The sequence below is a fragment of the Akebia trifoliata genome, chromosome 2, assembly GCF_017979445.1.
Source record: "Akebia trifoliata isolate Shusen 1 chromosome 2, ASM1797944v1, whole genome shotgun sequence".
Classification (NCBI taxonomy): Eukaryota; Viridiplantae; Streptophyta; class Magnoliopsida; order Ranunculales; family Lardizabalaceae; genus Akebia; species Akebia trifoliata.
Window position 1 is genome coordinate 16,898,697 of NC_141376.1, and position 22,159 is coordinate 16,920,855.

Below are 22,159 nucleotides of genomic sequence, written 5' to 3' on the forward strand. Positions count from 1 at the left end.
CTCCAAAAGCTTCAAAATTAATTTATGTGCTCTCTTGGGAGGTTTTATTTATTGGTTTGACCCATGACCAATGTTCATGAATTAAATAAGATAATGAAGGAGTCAAGACCTTATGCATGAGTTTTTATCTATATGAAGATAATCTTTTTGTCGACTCTAAATGTTAAGCATATACCCATAGGGACCTACACCCTTACTTGTAACCATTTATAAGTGAGTGTGTGTAAGGGAGTGTATGCATGGGATAGACTTAGCAAGGGAAGATTACCTCAAAGGATGGTTTACATTCTACCTCTATTGTCATCAAAAGAAAGTAAATCAAAAGAAATATTCTTCTAGGAAACTTAAAGTGCAAGAAAAGTAAAGAAAATAAAAAACTAATCTAAGATTTTAAATTGAATAGAAGTAAATGAAATAGTGACAATCTATTATAATACTCTCAAGGAGCTTATTAAAGACTTATTAGGGGAAATTACCCCAAATAAGGATTACTCTCTACCCTCAAGCATCTAGCTAAAAAATAAAAAATCTACATTATTAAAAGCATAAGGAAAACTTGAAATAAAATAACATTAAAAGTTTTTTTTTTTTTTAAATGAGGATATGAGACTAGGAAGATTAGAAGGGGGTTCTGATAGAATTTCTCCTACCTTGGTATCATTTTTCTTATTTTTTCCTCTTCTTGGATTTGACTTCTTAGAATAGTGAGTAACTACTTTGATAGAATTTTGAAAAGGCTTAAGAGCTTTGAGAAGGGATTTTGATAGAATTATGGACATTTAATTCTTCTTCTTTATTTTCCTTTAATGGGTCTTCTATTTATAAGATTTTGGGAGACCCTTGGGGATAGATTTTTCCTAAATTTTCAAGTTCTCAATATTTTCACTAAAACATTAATGAGAGACCCCAATTACCTTTATTTTCCTTAGCCTTGATATTCTTTCACTCACCCATGGGTGTTACCAATCAAGATGATCAAGGGATAGATTAGTAAAAAACTAATATTTACAACCTGGAGGAAAAAATAATTTACCTCAGGAGAACGTGAATCTACAACCCCAAATGTAGAGAAAATTGGAAAGGTGGAATCGAAAACAACAATCTACCAAGAAGCAAAATAATCTAAAGTCAAACAAAATGACGACAATCTCATTAATCAACTAGACTCCATGTTGAAGAAGCAAAAGGAAAATCTAAACATTCTAATGGCAAGCAAGGGAAATTTGATTGAGCAACTTGCTCGGTTGGCAATTAAAGACTTAAAGGATTCTCCATTCACAACAACAATTATGGTCGAGGAGTTGCCATGAAAGTATTTTATTACCAAGTTTAACCTCTACAATGGATATGTTGATCCTATGGAGCATTTATACCATCACAAACAAGTAATGACTCTAGTATGAGTGAAAGATGTTCTCCTCTACCGAGTATTTCCCTAAAGTTTACAAGGAGTAACTCTTACTTGATTCCATAAGCTCTCTCCAAAATCAATTGAAAGTTTCTTCAATCTCTGTATGAGCTTTGTGGCACAGTTCATGGGAAGCAAACGACAACAAAAACGGGTGGATTTCGTATTCAATCTCAAAGAGGAAATTGGAGAGACTCTAAGGGATTACATTCATTGTTTTAAGACGAAACTGCTTCAGATCGACAATTGTGACGATCTCACTACCATCAACTGCCCTACAACTTTAAGTTATATGACTCCCTAGGTTCAATGGGTATCTAAATATGGTTTTAAATCTCGATTTCACGTTTCGTCCATTCACAAGAAATGATTCGGATGATATCTCATATTATTTTGGATTTTTTTCTTTTTTGTTTCTAAGATCTATAAACCAAAAAGAAGAAAAATGAACATCTTGGTCATGATGTTTTGTCTTGTTCACAAAGGATAACACGTTATCATGAGTATGTCATCTCGATCTTGGACGAATTTTAAAATCATGATCCTATACCAGCCTTATTGTTAATTGGACAATCCCAAATTAAAGATTCAATTTGGGCCTTTCTTTTGATTTCTTTTCTAGTAAACATACCTAACACATTAGGTGAGAAGGCCTTGACTTTTTCGTGTATTAAGTTGTATTGTACCTATATGTCAGTCTTATAATATTAATAGTTTTGGATAAGGATCATGTGAATAGGATTCAAAAAAATTAGACCTAAGTTTTGGATTCTTCCTATGTTTTCTTTGCTTAACTTGCCCCTAGTGATTTGTCCTCTCATTCCTTTGCAATAAAGGGTAAATTAATCATTTTGATCTATTTGCCTAACCATAATAAATCTACTAGACTTAAATAAGGTAACTAATATTTCATCCCATAAGAATTAATTTTATTGCATGCATTATATTTATTTATTACGATTCATGGACAGGGCCAAAGCCCAAATACGGGTCCGGCCCGCTGTCTATCGGTATACCCACTAGTCAATGAATATATATATATATATATATATATATATAGTTGATAGAATATTTTGCCAAAAAGTATCATATAATCATTTATTGTAAAATCAAATATATGATAATTTTTATAAGTTATTAATTAAGTAATTTTAACAAAATAAATAACTATCTTATTAATTTCCTATCTATTTTATCCTGCATAAGCCATAAGGTACTTCATTCTATACTAATAAGGTGTCTGACAATTAATTTGAAGGGCATAAATGTCTTTTCAGATTTATTTTAGTTGAAAATTTGATTTTCCGCGTACTTGTTAGATTAGTGGATTGAGAAGGTGGATAGACCTCTGACTTTTTAATAGTTTCTGGTTATATATATATATATATATATATGATTGGGTGAGTGTCCACCAACAACTTTATGGATAAAGTATACAATGCAACTATGCACCATTGAGCTTGGTAAGGTAGCATTTCGCCATCACCACACAGCTCACCCGACATAAATGATGTCAGCAATATCTCATTATAAAAAAATTTATTATTGCCACAGTTAGGTTTTATTATAACACACCATCAAACTTATAGTTCTCTTACTGATTCACTTCTCCATATCTCTTCTTCTTCTTTCCACTGTCTCTCTGTATAGGGCTATCAATGTGGCTTGGACCTTCGTCGCTCTTGCTAATCTGGCCATTTCTAAACCTTTTTTTTCCCACCCCTTCATAGAAAACGTAAGTGTGCTTCTACGTCGATAAGCCTAAACATCGAAGAAGATAAGTGAGTTCTCTTTGTTCGTGCGTGTGCTTAGATTTCAAATTTTTTATGTGCTTACAACACACCAATCCTTTGAAACTTATTTACATTAGATTGGTGTGCTACAAGTAAAAGTTGGTGTCATTGAAGCTCTCCTTATTTAATTAAAGAGATATTATTGCCACACCAACTTTTGTTAACGTCACCCCAAGATGTATGCTATTCTTTGGTGATTTACATAGAGATATTTCACAAAAGGGTATTGTTAGGATACACGTTAAAGTGCAATAAATACATTTGGGAACTTGAATTTTGTATTGAAAATACCCTTAAAAGTTTTATTTTTATCAGACTACCCCTAAATTTCAATTTCCCAAATGTATTTATTGCTCTTTAATATGTGCCCTAAGGGCACCTTCAGAAAATGTATACAACTTATGTCAAAACTCCAGTTCTTGTACATTATTCATTTTAATTCTCAAAAATATTTTTTTATTGTGAATTCGTCACATTTATGATTAACGAATTCGTTGATAAATTATCAACGAAATCGTTGATATGATAAAATCACTTGTATTTTATCAACGAATTCATTGATTATAAAAGCGACGAATTCACTAGAAAAACATGTTTTGAGAATTAAAATGAAAAATCTATCGGACCTTTAATTTCATCATATTTAGCGACAGATAGAATCTCTCTTTAATTAACATTAATTGTAAAAAAGGATGAGATTTGAAGAGATGGGGAAAATTTCCCAAACTCTTAATTCTCAAAGAACACATCATATGTAATTAGTTCCTTAGACCTACAAGTCTAAACGTATTCTAATTGGACGGTAGATTCGGCAGGTCCATCTACAAGATCAAACTTGCTAACTCATTTGACCAGGTCAACCAAATCAACGGCTGTGATTCGTTATTGGATGAAGGAGCTCACCAACTTCTATAGTGGTTGAAAGCAGCATATCTTATCTCAAGTTTGTTCAACATGATGCAATGTACTGTGTAAGAACGTCAGACAAGTGTAAACATGCTTAATTGCTTAGAACACAAGAATAGAAACATCAAAATAAAAGTAAAAGTAAATGTAAAAGTAAAAGTTGCATAGTTGAAGTTGAGTGAATAGAAAACATAGAGATCGGAGAAGATGAATCACAGACAGAAGTTTTCTCTGAAACAAAGTTGGGTGAGTATTCTCAGAATCGGGAATCCAGAAGATTATATTTTCTTGTTTTTTTTTTTTTTTTTTCATATTATATATGGGTTTTGAATAAGTTTCTTGAATTTGGTATCTGGGACCCTCCAATAAAAATAAAAATATTTCTTCCTTTTCGTTTTATCTGTTTATTTATATATATGTTTTTTAAAGATTTGGGTTCATTTAAATTTCATCATTTTTGTTTTGTTCTTCTTATGCTTCTCTGTTTGTTTCTGTTTCTTTGTTGCTTTTCTGCCAAACTAACTTCACTATCTGTAATTTTTTAATATAAATATGACATAAGATTTTCTTCTTTCTTTAACCTTTGGTTTATTTCCTGCAATTCCATGGTCAAAGCTCATCCTCAAATCCATTTCTGAGGTTTTTCTCCATCTGGGTATCTCTCAATATTTTTGGATTTCTGTGCTTGGTATGATCTATACTGTTTCCTCTTCATGTCTTTCTTCTGTTTTAGGTGATTTATATTTGTTTCTCTGTTTGTTATCCCTCTTTGTAATTTTGTTTCATTTTAAGTTTAATTTTGTTTACCAAATAATAATTTCTCTTTTCTGGCTTGCCCTGGATCTGTTATTTGTGAAGATGCACCTGTGTGTTCTGACCATGATTTGTGGTTTTGATGTAATTTTCCAGAAATTATGTAAGAATTTGTTTCTTGATTACTGTATTAGATATTAGTTTACATCCCAATAGTATTTTCCCATCACTAACCTAAACTAGGGGTCTTATTTGATCTTTTGATCCATTATATTAATCTCCTCTCTGTGTTAAAATTGGTTGAGTTTCATTCCATAGGAATTTCTAAGCCCAAACTAGTTATTTGCCAAGCATAACTAGTAATTTGATATATAATGTGTAAAAACTATGTCACAAGGTACCTAACACACGGCCTCTGAGAAATCCGAAATGTTGACACATATACACGTGTATTACGATACGGTTTATGATTTTATTAATTGAGATTTAGTATATCAGATGGATCATGTCTGATGTCTTCCATGTCACGGATATCCTTAGGTGCAAATTATTTATGATGCCTTCCCATATCTAATAAGCTTTGATATGTTAGACAAATATCAATAATATGAAGCTATTTATAATTACTCCCACACTTCTTAAGCTTTGAATCAATCATGAATGAGGAACATATATTTTTGATGAAATTACTCGAGTTATTAACTATCTTTTTTGCTTACTCTGTTTGGTAGCATTTCACTATGAGTGAACTTCAGAATATGTTTCTCATTCATCAACAATATATATTTTTAACTCGAACTTCACTTTTTAACATTGAACATCGTCGCTATGAATGAGACTTCAGACTTGTACATTTTTTTTTTCACTCACGAGATTACATGCATTTGTACCTTTACTCCTTGTTGATTCCCTGTAGTGCTTCACTTTCTATTTTTATTTTGCTAAAATCTGTTTATAATTGTTCTGTTGTAGGTATACAAAAATTAATATATCCTAAGGTACATTGACCCTTCCACATGCTGGGCCTACCTGTTTTTTCATTATTCCATACAAATACAAGTATTAGATTATTCTTTACCAGTATTTTCTAATCTTTTATGGTATTGTTGTTATTTTCTTGAGTCCTCAAAACTTCCAAATTTGTTTCTTTGAAATTTTTTTATAACTTTAATGTGATATGAATACTAGATGTCAGACAGCATAAAAAAAATCAAATAATTGAAGTGTGTTATCAATAGTTTGGATCGGATACCTATCCAATTCATTCTCATCATCTTCTTTTACTATTATAATGGTGTAATTATTTATTTTTTAAGTTAGAGTGATTGATGCGTTAAGGGCTGGCTGAAGCATAAGGCCACTTAGGCAATCACCTAAGGCCCCCATTTTTTTTTTTTTTTTACAATTATCACTTTCATTTTCATTTTTAAAAAAATTAATAAAAACACTAATTTTTACTACACCTCCTTAGGTGTTGGAATTGGGAGGGTTTTCCAAAAAAAAAAAAATTTAATACTCACTTACACGTAGGAATTGAGTTAGTTTTCCCAAGAAATAAACTCTCCAAGACTCTTAGATTCCCCATAAATATTAGTTTCCAAAGAAAAACAAACTCTTTCATCATTATCCTTTCACGCATTTTATCCTCTTCTATTTTAAGTTATGTATATAAAAAATAGTTTCGAAAGTTATAAAACAACCCTATCTTGAAACTTAAATAAAAAATAAAAGAAGTAAAATAAATCTTGTGTGTAGGAGTGTCAATTGGTTCCCATCTACCTAGAACCGAAATCGAAAACCCTGGGTTCCCTTTTTATTGGAACCGATTAGAGTTGGCTCTAAAATGGAACCGAATCGATAAGAATCAGAACCATTAGGTTCTATCTGATGGGTACCCACAGGTAACCGGAACTGATTTATTTTGTCATTTTGTTTCATATTATAAATGATTTAAGGTTTTTCTACACTTTAAAATTAATATAAACTATATAAAGTTCTTCCATTTTTCATATACACTGTGCATTAAAACTTAAAATAGGCTCTCTTCCAGAAGTTACAAGTTTATCACTTTGTTGAAAAAAATCATTATTGCATCTTTAGTAGAATAGGTAGTAATTAAGTTGATAATTTTTCAGATAATATGTTAATTTGTTTCGAGATTTAAAAATGATTAAAAATATTTTTTTCTCATTCGATTTTTGAGAATCAAAATAGATGGGTTTTTTGGTGGTTCTGATTCCACTTATTTTAGAATCTGAACCAGAATTGAAATTTTTTTATGGTTATGGTTATAAATACCTTAGGAACCAAACCGGAATCAACCCAATGCCACCCCTACTTGTGCATTAAAAATTTTCAGAAAAAAAAAAAAAAAAAAAAGGAATAATAAAAAATAATGGTTACAAAATCCTTTTTACGTTATCTCCTGTCTCCACTAATCTCTCTCAAGTTTCTAACTCACAAAAGGCCTCATTTTAAAATTTCGCCTTAGGCCTCAACTTGTATCAAGTCAGGCCTGGATGCGTTTGGACCTTGAATTTGGATATTAAACTTTCGATGTGAAATTATGAATTACAGTAATTTTGTCTTTTTAAGAGATTTTTTTCCATTATTAAATATTATTTACTTATTTTATTTATTGTAAACAACGCATGCTAATAAGACTTACTTCTCAAGGATTTGGACAATGAAATGCCTTGCCTGATGCCTTAGCATTTAAAAAAACTGACCCATGCATTGGCTTGATTTTGGAGTTGGCCACATTTATCTTGCTTGAGTTCTTCTCCACTTGTGGGCCCAAGCATGTTACTTCATCACTAAAGATGAGCTTTAGGTGGCTCCCTAGTGACCATTTCATTGTAGTGGTACCAACCTACACTTCCTCGCCTTTACCTCGTCAAGTTGAGTTCTTAGCCTCTCAACTGCACCCTCGGTCCTGTCTTGGGGATATTCAATAAACTCTTGATTTCAGCCTTTAATATTATCTATAATGTCCTCTATGTTGGCTTCCAAGTTTTTGATGGCTCTCTATTATTCAGCTATCACTCCCTTCATCTTATCTGTACCTTTTGCTCGGGAAAGCTCCATCTTGCAGCTCATATGAGTCTCCACAACACCAACCTGCCCTCCAAGGCTGCATCCCTTACAAGTTTCATGGACTCTTCCTTTCTCTCGTCATAGGACTTGCACTCCTACTATTGGGGTTGCCTTCACCTTACTTCTGTGTTATCGATCTCTAACAAAATTGCTCTCAAAACTTGGCTTCGATACCAACTGTAATGGACTTTGCTTTTTCCCCACTTGATGCCTGTCTTGACACTCGCACAAGCTATATGACAATGCTTGAGCAAGTCTTTTCCACAAGTGACATAAGAGTATGCTCACACTTAGTAAAATAATCAAGCTTAAGAGAACACTTAAGGTTTAGGAATGGATAGTTGTTGTCACTCAGATATTGACGATGGTTACAAATGAGGTAGGCTCACCCTTGTATAAACTTGGAGAAAGTACACGAACTAAAGATCGAGCCAAATGGTGATGATCCAATGGAAGTGGAATCTTTTGTAATACACTACTTCATTCCAAGGGTCCTAAACCATCCTTAATAATCTTCGGATAACTTTCTCTACTATACCATACACGTTTATGTACAATAGCTATGGTATATGAAGTGAACCTTCTAGACTTGGATTATTCTCTTGAGATCTCTGAAAGATAATGGAAAAAATTTAAGCCCGTCACCCCTTTGGGGAAAAATATTAGACTTGTGACAGCATGCTACTTTTTCTAACGATCTAAATATACATCGTTCTATTTGCATTAAGAAATAAGCTCACTTTACTCAAAACATGTAAGAGAATTTGACTTAGGTCAAAGCACGAAACATGCACCATTAACATCTCAAGTATGAAAGGCCAATGATCTCAGATGTGACTATCCTTCTTAAACTAGTATTAGCTATATGGTTCTCTGGCAACAGAAACAGAATTCATATATCCTTTCTTGCCACCATGCTTGCATATACCTTAACATACATTCTTACTAATTTTTTTTCCTGTTTAATGAACTTTGATTCATAATCTCTTGTCTCAGTTTAGGAATCCCAGTGGTATGAAAGGATTTTCGACTGTATAGTCATTGCTACATGCTTCATGTGAGTTTCTGCTATTTGAGGAGGCCCAACTTATGGTGATGGACAGTTATTACTCGAGGACATAGATGTCGTGCATCAATAACAAATTTAATTTAAGCTACAACCAGCGAGTGTCATAAAGGGAGACAATGTCTTTAGTCAGTTCAGCAGATCCCTCTGCCACCTCATACGGTGAGACTAAACTCTACACACTCAAAAGCAGTAGTGAGAGCTCTGGTTTATCCACTCAAATACTCAACCCCGAGAAGCGGATATTCAAGTATGGACCCGAATCATACTACCACGAGATTTACGACCCGCATTACTTCTCAGACTCCCCCACAGAAGAATTTCCGGCCTCAAGGGTCAACTTTATCTGCCCATCGTACTCCACGCAAAACTCATTTAACCCATCTTTCATGACCATGAGACCCAATTCTATGTCAGAGTACTTGGAAGAAGTGAGCACAGATCATGGAATAGTAGACTTTGTTGAAGATGATATCAAGTTAAAGCTTCAAGAATTGGAAAGGGAGCTCTTAAATGATAACGATGATGACGATGTGTTAGGTCCTGACCAAAGCATGGACATCGACCATGAATGGGCTGATTCCATCAAGAATCTAGTACTCCCCAACTCACCAAAGGAATCTTCATCTTATGATTCTAACCTCAGCAGTATCAGCAGCATTAAAGACACATCTATAATGACACCTAAGCAATTACTTTTCGAATGTGCTTCTTCAATTTCGGAAGGTAACGTCAAGGAAGCTTCGGTGACTATAAATAAGCTACGGCAGATGGTATCGATCCAAGGAGATCCTCCTGAAAGGATTGCAGCCTACATGGTTGAAGGCCTTGCGGCTCGCATAGCCACATCAGGCCAAGGCCTTTACAAGGCTTTGAAATGCAAGGAGCCTCCCACATCCGACAGACTCTCGGCCATGCAAATCCTATTTGAGATATGCCCATGTTTCAAGTTTGGGTTTATGGCAGCTAATGATGCAATTGCAGAAGCTTTCAAAGATGAAGAGAGAGTCCATATTATAGATTTCGACGTAAATCAAGGGAGCCAGTACATGACATTGATTCAAAATCTTGCAACTCGTGAAGGTAAGCCACCTCACATGAGGATAACCGGGGTGGATGATCCAGAGTCGGTTCAACGTTCGGTTGGTGGCTTGAAAGTTATCGGGCAACGACTTGAGAAGCTTGCGGAGGCGGTCGGTGTGTCATTTGAGTTTCGAGCAATAGCGGTGAAGACTGAGGACATCACCCCATTGATGCTTGATTGTCGATCCAACGAAGCACTTGTTGTCAACTTTGCCTTTCAGCTCCATCACATGCCGGATGAGAGCGTCTCAACAGTTAACCAAAGAGATCGGCTCCTCCGCATGGTCAAGAGTCTCGAGCCAAAGTTGGTCACAGTGGTCGAACAAGATGTGAATACCAACACTGCCCCATTCTTCCCTCGGTTCGTGGAAGCCTACAACTACTACTCAGCCGTGTTCGAGTCGCTTGATGCAACGTTGCCTAGGGAAAGTGTGGATAGGATGAATGTTGAGAGGCAATGCCTTGCACGGGACATCATAAATATTATAGCTTGTGAAGGTGAGGAGAGGATAGAGAGGTATGAGGTGGCCGGGAAATGGAGGGCAAGGATGACAATGGCAGGTTTTAAGGGGTGCCCATTGAGTACATTCACATATGGGACAATTAGTGCACTTCTAAAAGAGTACTGTGACAAGTACAAGGTTAAGGAGGTAGGGGGTGCACTACACTTCGGGTGGGAAGATAAGAACTTGATCGTTGCATCCGCGTGGAGATGATGGGTTTTGATAACAGGTATCTTCTTTCTTCATATTATGTGTGTATGTATATTATTATGTATGAGATTTGATGTTCGACCGATGTCTAATCTAAGGATTTTTTTACTTGTATTCAAATCAAAGTTGTAATCAACTACCTACTCTGCTACCTATACCTTCAGAGGGTTTGTGTTATTGAATATTTGATAAAATGCGAATGAAACTTGAGTTTCGATAAAATAACAATAAGCTGACATTTTTTAAATAATTTGATCGTGATCAAAAATGTATGTTGGTGAAAAACTTCAAACTCGTCGAGTATCAATGAATTCTGAGGTTTGGCAGACCAAGCATCTCATCTCTCTCAACAAGGCTCTTATCATGGCTATAGGGAGCTCTGAATTCAACGAGAATGTTTTTATCCCTCGTAGCATATGAAGTTAGTTTAACAACCACATTATTACACTCTGTAAACGTGTTTAACCTTCTGAGTGACATTTCTCAAAATTTGAAAAGAATCTTTCTACGTTTTAGGTGAGCTACTCTAATCTCTTTTAATCAACCCCGTAGTACAATTCTCAAAGAAACAAATTTACCTTCGAAAAATCACCTCTTGTGGTTAATCTGGATGAACAATAGAATAATCCATGGTACACTACAGAGGAGGCATGCTTGCATACTTTTCCAAGTGTTGCACCACAGGAGAGATCATCGATCCAAAAAGACGTGTTATGTTCCAAAAATAATGCTGAAGTCCCCGCCAAAGATACCTTGAGTTATCAAAAAATACATGCGTCATTGATTCCTTCGCTTTAAGATATGTGACATATCTTGATGCCATATTGGTTTCCCATCTCTTTCTGACTATACCAACTCCCAAATAATTTTATTTTGGTTGGAAGTTTGGTGTGCAAATCTTCATTTACTAATTTTGCATCAGTCCGGAATGATCAGATCAAATAAGTGATTAGCTGATTAAATCCGCAAATCAACGAATTAATTGGTGGTTTAACCATTGATCATGGAATATGGTTACACTTTTACCTTTCACCCACAAAGTTTTATTTCCTTCAACATTCAAATGTCAAGAACAATATATGGTTTCTAGGCAGGTTGAAGATGATAGGTTTTGATAAAATATATAGAAACATCTATATCCACAGAAAATTTTCCTAATTTTTTTTTTTTCAAAACTTTCCCGAATTAACCAAATTAAAACCCCATCAAATATTTACCGAATCCAAACTTAGTTACTATGCTAGAAGTCTAAAGTCAAAATTGAGGGATTTGAACTGCTTCAATTTAGGAACCTGCTTTTCAAATGAAAGAATGAGAGGCCAAACGATCATATGCCAGACTCGGATGTTGCTTCACCATGCCAGACTCGGATGGTGCTTCACCATTGGATTCACAAAGAGCAAAATCTAGTCGCCAGAGCTCTCTATCCAGGCGAGTCCAAATTCACCACGAGAACCTGTTTCTGCTAAATCTCCATCAAATAAACCCAACCCTTTTACAAAAACCGCCCAATCTTTTCTCGCCTTGATGCAGGATTTATTGAAATCTCCTTCATCTTCTTTGCGAGGATATATTAAACATAACTTGGTATTATCAGTGGGTTCATAATAACGATTGATTGTACTTGCTACGATTGGAACCCTTGTTAAAGATGACGAATTTGAGAGATTACGTCAATGGACTCAACAGGTTTTCGAAACCATTACCAGGCTTTCTTTCCCACACAATAAAACCAAAACCATTGTCGGGCTTTCTTTCCCACACGATAAAACATCATAGATGGTTCACTCATCTGAAACTTACATGGGAAATCTACTCTCATTTCGATATTATTATGTGAACAAATTGAATGTGTCATCAGATGCCAAATAGTCTTCCAAGTACCGTGGATAAGTTTTTGTGTGACACGATCTTTGAGCATTCCCCAAGAAGAAGTCCCTGCAGAAGATGAACAAGCCATTTTTGACACATTGATCACGAAAAACACAAAATAATGACTTCTAAAATTTTCAATTTTCCTTTTTTTTCCACCACTAACTTCTAACCTATAAAACAAACCTCTTCCTTTATACAAAATATGATTAACCTGAAAACACCTGTTAATTACATGATAATAATAATGTAGAAGAAATGTTACAACATCAAGAAAGTCAGCAGCCCCATACCAATATTTCCAGACAAAGTTTCTCTGAAGTTCACCCAAAAGAATAATCCAAGGATCATCTCCTGGCTCTGCCAACATTCTCATCCAATAAATTACAATCTCAGACACCCATCGCAGTTTGGCGAGAGAGAATGTGTGACAGGAATGATGAATATCAAATCCTATAGAATGGGGCATTTAATGTGATTAAGAACGAACTCATGGAGCTCATCTGCATAATCTGTGCTCCTCACATGAGTCTTGTTCTTGGGGATCCACCGGGTGTTTGGGCTTTCATTTGGGGGAAATCCATCCATTGATCAGTAGCATGGTTCGTGTATGGTCTCATCGACAAGACCGATTGATTGTTTAGACCATAACCACTTTGTCCCATCAACATATAAGATGGATGAGGAGGAGATAAGAAACAACTTCTGTACGCAGATCCGGTGTGTCGTAATGGACTTGAACAGGGAGACACAGGCAAAGACATGTTAAGTCTTGTATTATCCCTGCAAGTTTAAATTTTGATTTATAAATTATTTTTGACAAAATCGGGGTGTAAGTGATACATAAGTAAGAATGAAGAGAGGAAGTTTAACCTTAGTTGTCTTGAAGCTCCTGAAGGTGTCATTAAACGCTTTGTCCGGTTATCACCATCCCAAGAACTAACATTTGTTTTATTCAAATGGAAATCTGAAGCTGTCTGCATGAGTACCCAACATTGAAAATGCAAGTTCAAATTTAAGAATAGCGATAGTTCAAAATATGAACAAATTATATTGGTTCATTTCAATATCCATATCATCTCTTTATCTTCTGCCGCTAGGATGACATCATTGAACAAGATAGCTCTACTTGAACCTTACCTTTGTTCAAATTTTGTTGGATAGAACAAGTTATGTCACTAATCAAAATCAGGATCTGAAGATTACCAAAGCGTTATCTATTAGGCCAATCTTTGTAACATCCCTTTATCCCGGGTGCATCTTTTAGACTCAGAAATGCCAACTCAAGACTAGCTATATTCAATTGGTAAGGGCCCAACCAAAAAGTACTTGCCAAGGGCATGAAGATGAAATCCTACAAATTTTCAATATGTTCTAACACGTCATGTTTAAGATTCCCTTACGTTAGTACAAGTTGGAGCTAATAGAATTAACAAAGCAGATCATATGAGGTGGTTCCATTTGATTCACACTTCCATAAAGCTGTTCATAAGATTGTTAAGAAGCAAGATACAAGAGAAAATAATTTATGAATATCACAATACAATATAATTGGGAAGTGTGATTGTTGTTTTCAAAGCATATACATAATGTGCTTGTGTATGTGTACATTCAAACAATTATAAATCAAGATGTTATTAAGTTATAATAATGATTTTGCGCTGCAACCCTATCATGATTCCATATAGTCATCATTCCAGAATCCAGACCGTCTAATAGATGGAGCCCTATTTGACTGCCTATGAGAGACTCCAATTAGATATTTCCAAACATAGTTCATCAAATTTCCAACATGGGAAGTCATTGAAGTAATAATAAATGGTCTCAATAAAAAATAGAGATAGAAGACCATTACAACACCATTGGGAACATCAAAAAAATTTATTAAATTTACATTTATTAAAAAAATCCATTGGGATCATCAAAATAACGTTATGTTTGGTGAAAATATGATGAATGGTTAGAAAAGAATACTTTAATGTGGGGGCCTAGGGTTATCACAATGTTTAATTTTCATGTATAAACTTCCCAAATCTTTAATCCTAGTTCTTGTACTAATTGCTAAATTAGATGTTGAGAATTGCACAGTGCCCCAAGTCCAAATAATTAAATAGTTCAATAGAGACGCCTGTGCATCTTTCGGACTTTACCTGTGTATGGCTTCCTTCAAAGGAAGAAGGAAAGACATCATTAATTGTATTTGTCTTTGGAACCTTTATTGCAAAATGGTCTCGAATGAAAGGGTGATCGAGTAGCTGTACAGCTGTAGGACGTGCAGATGGTTCCCGTTGAAGGCAGAGGTTCAAAAAACTCTTTGCATCGTTCGAAAGGTGATCAGGGATTTCAGGTATATCTCTACTGTTCCCAATTTTAAATATGGCAGCCACCTATAAATTCCAAAGTAAGACTAAGACACATATTCTACAAATTCAGACTATAAGCTCGTCTCAAACAAAATTTAAGCCATCAAATGAAAATATTTGATCAAACAAATTATTGAATCAATTATCGCACCCCTTCATATTGGCTCCAAGGTGGTTTTGATGTAGCCATCTCTAGTATTGTACAACCAAGACTCCAAATATCCACTGCAAGGCTATAGCCAGTAGTGTTCATTATAACCTGGACAGAATACAAATATCAATATCAAATAAACAAAGTTCAGTATTATAGTCGTGAAAAAGTTTAGGAAAAAAGAGACTGGAGTCTTGAATACCTCAGGTGCCATCCAGTAAGGGCTTCCTTTGAAAGAGAGCATTGAAGAATAAGATGTAATCTGGTTGAAAGAAAACAGAAATCAGGAAAATTTTAAATCCAGGTCATTCCTTTTGGCAAGTGTGTTTTTTGTTTGATATAAGCCCTCAAGAGAATTTTTAGAAGAAAAAAAGTTACATAAAGGGTATTTTTGGAATATTTTTATTGAGATAGATGAAGTTTCACAAAAAATAAGTGATTACCATTTTACTATTCTACAAATAAAGTTATCCACAATATTAAAAGGAGGCATACATGTTTAGCCATGCCAAAGTCGGCAAGCTTGATTTCACCATTAGGATCTACAAGTATGTTTGCCCCCTTAATATCCCTGCAAAAAAAAAACCTGTTAAGTAGAGTTTCTTATGGTAGTAGTAAGAAGCATTGAACCCAAACTTTAAAAAATAATTATTTGGGAAATATCAGTTAGAATAGAATAATGACCAGTACCTGTGTACTGTATTCCTTCCATGTAAGTAGGCAAGACCCAAGAGGATTTGTCTGGTGTAACTTCGAATAACGTGCTCCTTGAAAGGGCCATATTCTTGGAGTAATTTGTGGATGGAGCCCCCAGAGACATACTCCAAATAAACCGAGAGGGTGTCTTCCCCCTACAAAATTGAAAATACAGAATCAAAGTATATAATTTAATTTTCATTGTCTTTCACTTTGATCAAAGACTTTCACAAGTACATACAAAGCTAACATTGTCATAGGTTTCATGGATCGGGTTATTTCTAAATAGGATTTAAAAGAAAACAAATTAAATTATCTCATACCAGTTCGCTTCCATAGTATTGAACAATGTTTGGATGTGACAGCTGACCAAGCAACATTATCTCCTGAAGACAAACAAATAGGTTGCAACTCCAACATTTCAATCGATGATTATTATAAATATTATGAATATTTGCTTAGAAATGCAGGACATATAGTTGATAAAAATAAATAGGAAGTAAATATAATGCTTGAAAATTTATTAAAATGAAAATTAGGCAAAACCTGGTTCAGTTGCTTGAGACATTCTTTGGAGGTCTGATCATCAGAAATGACTCTGACTTCCTTTATCGCACTCATTTGACCACTTTCACTGTTAAAATAGAAAATAACAAAGACACATGGGGAGAGAAAAACTATCATATTTTTTCTTTCTTCGACTGGGCCAAATAAAATTTTGGATTTACCAAACATGAATTCATTTCCTTTTGAAAACAAGGCTCAAAAAGATTGAGCAATATGAATAAGTCTTGACAAAAGAAATATATGATTTTTTTTTTTTTACAAGTATAATTTTATTCCAAAGAAAAAGGAAGAATGTGCAGGGGTAGTCAAGGTGACCAACAACCTTACAGAAGAGAAGAAAAAGAAAAACAAGGAGGAGCGCAAGGACTCCCACCTAAACACAAAATCTTTTTAAAAAAACAAAAAACCTTAAACTCAAAGAACACATTGCACCAAAAAAATAGCAAGCCCAGGATGCTAATTATGATCTACAAAAGAAATATATGATACCTGTTGAATCCAAGATAAACATGCCCAAATGTCCCCCTTCCAAGAAGCTTTCCCTTCTTCCATTTTGATCGAAGACCTTGCAAGTTTTCATTGGCTCCACCACTTCTGGAGTTCGGTGAAGCACAAGGATTGGTTGGAGAACCCGGAGGAAGCGGTAGTGGATGACATGGACTCTTCCCATCATCTTGCTTTCCTGTCGGAGAATCCAAACTCATACCACACATCCGTGGATGTAAAGGTGACATCAAAACAGCGGACCCTCTTGATCCTGGACCCGGACTTCTAGCTCTCGGGCTTGACTTGGTTTCCCTGTGTCCTCTGGGATCACCATAGAACACGTGCTTCTGTTAGGAGGAGCATAAAAGAAATTCCACTCTTGGAGAAGGTTTTACATTTAAACACTAATGTGTTCAACAAGACACTGTGTCGATTTTTGGAAAAATCAAGATAGTAAGAAGCTACACCATTTGATCTCGAAACTGATTCTGAATATTCCATAACTTCGAAGAAACTCCTTGATACGATAGAAAACTATCGAAAATATCTAGAAACGAACGCGAATTCATATAAGAAACAGAAACCCACATATCAAAGCGAAAAAGAAACAAAATAAGGGTTTAAAAAAAAAAACCGAGAGAACTTTTTTCTTTTGATAGGCGAACTTTATGGATAAAAGACACATGGTTCCAGATTCTCTTCTCAAAATACAAAATACAATAAATAAATAAAAACCATTTAGTAATTGAAGAACTCAAACAAAATAATTCACATAGAAGATACTGACAAACCAAAACCCACTACCATACCTAAATATTCCAACAAACAAAACAAAATCATAGAAAGGCAAAAGTTATGGATCAAAAGACACAAGGTTCCAGATTCTATTCTCAATATTATAAATACCCATTTATTAATTATAGAACCAAAACAAAATTCAGAGAGAAAACACTGAAAGACCAAAACCCAATAACATATCGAAATATTCCAACAAACAAGAGAGAAGAAAACCACAAACCCACATATAGAACAAACCCAATCTCATAGAATGATAAATACCCATTTAGTAAGTGAAGAACCCAAACAAAATTCAGAGATACTACCCTGAAAAACCAAAACCCAAGAACAGATCTAAATATTCCAGCAAACAAGATAGAAGAAAATCACAAACCCACACATAGAACAAACCCAATCTCACAGAATGATAAATAACACAGATTCAATTTATCCAAAGTGACCCAATAATCAATTAAATCCACTCACATACAAGAAAAAAAAAATACAAATGAACAAATTTACAAATTACAACCCTAAAAATTCTCAACAATTGAAGAAATTCTAATTGACAGAAAAGGGGGAAAACCCACATGAACAACCTCACAACCCTAAAAAAAATTCCCAAAAATTCAAGAAATTACAGACCTGTTAAGACCAGCGAATCCAAAATCAGGTGGTTCATCTGAAGAACCAGAAGAGCTAACGCTGGAAACAGAGACCGACCCAGACCCTAACCCGACTCCATGATCTTGTTGTAGAGATGGAGCAGAAGATACAGATGGCCTTGGCAACGGATGACCTTTCTTCCCCAACTCAGAATCAAACGAAGACCTACAAACACCACCAGATGAAGGAGAGATGAAATCTTTACTGGTTCTTGGGGAATTTTGGGAGATGAGACTCTCATCAAAGCTCTTGGCTTTCTCTTTACTTCTGTTGTCCTCGTTTCTAAGAGAAGAAGATGAAGATTGGGTCTGTTTTTTCTGATCTTCTTTGATGGTTTTGTGAGACTTTCTTCCCCACCAAGAAGGCATTTTTACACAGCAAGAGAGAGATGAGAGATGTTTTGGTTCTAATTTATTTATAATTATCGAAGAAAGAGAGAGAGAGAGAGAGAGAGAGGTGAAGTAGAAGACAGAGGAGAGAAAAAGATACAGTGGGTGACAGCTCAGCTATTTGGGCCGGCGGGCGGTGCTTGGATCGGTATAGAAAAGTCGACTCGGTAAGTAGGACACCGATTCGAATCAGTTTTATAACTCGAGAGTCCAAAATTCGAATCCCTAACAATGTCAAGGGTTCACATTTCAGCCACGTGGACACGTTGGTCCAAATGACAACTCAGCCCTCTTAATTTTGAGGAAAAAAAATCCAAGAAAGAATATTTTTCGAGACAAGATCTTGAATTTGAAAATGGATTGTCACTGAATTCCCTGACTTAAAACTTAAATCCAACCATAAAATAAATTTTATTTATTCTTGAATTCATAAAATTTTATTTTCTAATTACATTCCTCATCTAATGATTATTTTATTTTTGGAGTCATATTGAAATGTGGTCCACAGAGATAAAAGGTCCTTTGATCCTTGTAACTAGGGGTGCACATGGTTCGGTTTGGTTTGGGTTGGAGGTAAAATTGGAACCACATCGAATCATTTATTCCATAGAATCGAATCAACTCAAATCAACCTTAATTTGATTTGGTTCTGTTTGATTCTCGAATCTCCTAAATATAGATATCAAGACACTAATTATCAAATCTTAGGCTAAAAACCCTACGACCTTCAATGATTTTAGTAAAAAAAAAGACAACAAAGAGAACGGCATTGGCAATATAATATTAATATCTCAATTATCTACTTAAAAACATAAATAATTTTTTTCAAAATTGAAACTCATTTTATGATTAGACCATGTCATTTGTACCATTCAAATTGGTGATTAAATTTGTTAGAATATAAAAAGTAAACAGTGAGAGAACTTTTGTTATATTTAATTTTGTTAGTTAAATAAATGTATATATATATATATATATATATATATATATATATATATATATATATATATATATATATATATATATATATATATGTATATATAATGAATTTGGTCGGTTCTCGGTTTGGTTCCATTCTTGGACTTCCTAAGCTAATAATCGAATCAAGTCAATTGATTTTTCAAAATTATAAATCAGAATTGAACCGATGAGCAAAAAACCACACAAAACCCATTTGAAATGTCTTATTTTGATTCAATTATCAATTTGGCCTGATCTAATCTGCACTTTACATATAACCCATGTCAAATACATCAATGGCATAATAAATGCATTTATTATATAAAAGACTAACATACCCTTGTATTTTTTACTAAAAGACAAAATGAGGAAGGGTGTTATTGGATAAAAAAAAGTGTTAGACAATATTAAGGTCCCCATAAGGTCTTGGACATTAGCATTCCCTCTTTTATATATATATATAGGATTGGGATCCATTGACTCATAGGAATGACTCATGAAAAAAAACACATAATCTCAACACCACAAAATTCAATAGTTGAGATTTTATAGTATCTTGATAACACAAATCCCGAAGAGACTTATCCTGAGGAAAAATCTCAACCATTTGATTTTGTATTTAAATGGTTGGGATCATGTGTTTTTTTCATGAGTCATTCTTAGGAGTCGAGGGATCCTCACCCACATATATATTTACCGGGGGATTTGGGCCATTGAAATTCTAGATTAAAAAAACCCTCCTCAAAAAAGCATTTTTTGGTGTTAAATCTTGAGTTTAAAAATGGATGGTCATTGAACTTCTAAATTTAAAATTTAAATCCAACATTGAAAAAATCTCTTTTTTCAATTCATTTCTTTTGGAGATCATCAAATTTTATGTTCCATATACATGTGGCACCTAATTATGTATTTAGATACCAAGTTGACATGTGGTCCATAGAGATGGATATTCCTTCGATTCATATTACCCCATCTCATATATATAAGGAAAAAGTTATATGGACTGAGGGACCATGTAGAGCATGGACTGAGATCTACATTTGAACCACGTGAACTATGATATTGGTCCAAATGACATCTCATCCCTCTTGATTTATGGTCTAGATTGGGTTTGGAAAAAAAAATTGGCTAGATCTTGAGTTTGAAAATAGATGACCAATGAATTCCCAAATTTAAATTTTAAATCCAACGGTGAAAAAATCTTTTTTATTTCAATTTTGTGTCTTTAAAAGTTCATACAAATTTATTCTTCATATACACATGACACCTAATGGTGGTTTTGGGTGCCATGTTGGCGTGTGATCCATAGAGATAGATAGTCCTTCGATCCATATAGCCCCATCTCACATATATATATAGGATGGCGTTAATACGACTCATATTGCGACACACTATTTGTCTTATATGGGCAAAAATGTTAGGAATTGGCTGATTTTTTGTGAGGATGATCTCTGTCGATATTTACTGTTAGTTTGTAAACCACTTTTGATGGGGTTAGAAGTACACACACACACACACACACACACACATATATATATATATATATATATATATATATATATATATATATATATATATATATATATATATATATATATATATATATATATATATGTACTATTATAATGAGAGAAGGTGGAGTACAAGTGGTTTGACACCAAAATTTGAGTGACAATAAACACCCTCACTATTATAATTAAATTTTGTAAAAACAAAAACCAAGAAAATTGCTACCTACGACCTTTCTTAGTTTTCAAAAGTATCATTTTTATTATGTAATATTGAACATTCATTTAATCAATATTTTAGAGAGTTGTTATTGGCACCCTAACTTTTACTTATTACACCCCAATTTCATAAATTATTGCATACCCCATTTAAAAATTAAAACACACCATTCAAACATTAAAAGGTTTTGGCTCAAATTATTTTCTCAACATTACAATACTTGTTCAAACAATTTCAGTAATTGTTTACGATTATGATTAAGCTCATATAGTCTTTAAAAAAAAATCTAGAAACAAAAATGAGAGAGAACTTCTATTGGCACCCTAGTTTTTAATCATTCGCAACCCTATACTTTTATTTTAAATTGGGTGTACTAAGTAAAAGTTGGGGTGCCTATAGTAGCTCTCATATTTTAAATTACAAATAAGCACTTTTGAAACATGAGCATTAGCACATGTTACATTTTAGTATATTAAAAGGTTTATTTGTAATTTAAAATATTGATTGAAAGGTTCTCTAGATTAGATAATAATGAAAAAAAAATGTAATACTTTTGTGACTTTGAAAAGTAAGCAAATTGATTCTAATATCATGGGTTGCAATTTTCTGGGTTTTTGACTAAAATGATCATGGTTATATTAAATTTAGATAAAAAAGTGGGGGCGTTTATGATCACTCAAAATTTG

At 34.1% G+C, this 22,159-nt stretch overlaps 2 protein-coding genes across 14 annotated transcripts; one reads left to right on the forward strand and one right to left on the reverse strand.

Annotated features, from left to right (window-relative positions):
* Positions 1-4,202: 4,202 nt before the first annotated feature.
* Positions 4,203-10,995, forward strand: LOC147409810 (scarecrow-like protein 1). Of its 12 annotated transcripts, none has more exons than XM_086431868.1 (3): positions 4,233-4,353; positions 5,833-5,858; positions 8,953-10,995. In XM_086431868.1, the coding sequence occupies exon 3, from the start codon at positions 9,142-9,144 to the stop codon at positions 10,819-10,821; it is 1,680 nt and encodes a 559-aa protein (XP_086287994.1). In that variant the 5' UTR covers positions 4,233-4,353; positions 5,833-5,858; positions 8,953-9,141; the 3' UTR covers positions 10,822-10,995. The 12 variants fall into 12 exon arrangements, with proteins under 12 accessions (XP_086287992.1, XP_086288001.1, XP_086287994.1 ...); XM_086431874.1 differs by having other exon boundaries at positions 4,239-4,353; positions 8,958-10,995; XM_086431865.1 differs by lacking the exon at positions 4,233-4,353 and adding an exon at positions 4,561-4,795.
* A 1,441-nt stretch (positions 10,996-12,436) lies between these two features.
* MAP3KA (mitogen-activated protein kinase kinase kinase 3) lies at positions 12,437-18,831 on the reverse strand. Of its 2 annotated transcripts, XR_015175406.1 has the most exons (12): positions 18,376-18,831; positions 16,957-17,274; positions 16,447-16,534; positions 16,224-16,286; positions 15,895-16,055; positions 15,700-15,775; positions 15,407-15,466; positions 15,205-15,312; positions 14,841-15,077; positions 13,564-13,667; positions 12,984-13,473; positions 12,437-12,756 (listed from the first exon to the last, which is right to left on the reverse strand). XR_015175406.1 is itself a non-coding variant. In XM_086431863.1 (11 exons), the coding sequence occupies exons 1-11, from the start codon at positions 18,762-18,764 to the stop codon at positions 13,212-13,214; spliced, it is 1,866 nt and encodes a 621-aa protein (XP_086287989.1). In that variant the 5' UTR covers positions 18,765-18,831; the 3' UTR covers positions 12,813-13,211. The 2 variants fall into 2 exon arrangements, 1 of the variants encoding a protein (XP_086287989.1); XM_086431863.1 differs by lacking the exon at positions 12,437-12,756 and having other exon boundaries at positions 12,813-13,473.
* Between the last annotated feature and the right edge of the window lie 3,328 nt (positions 18,832-22,159).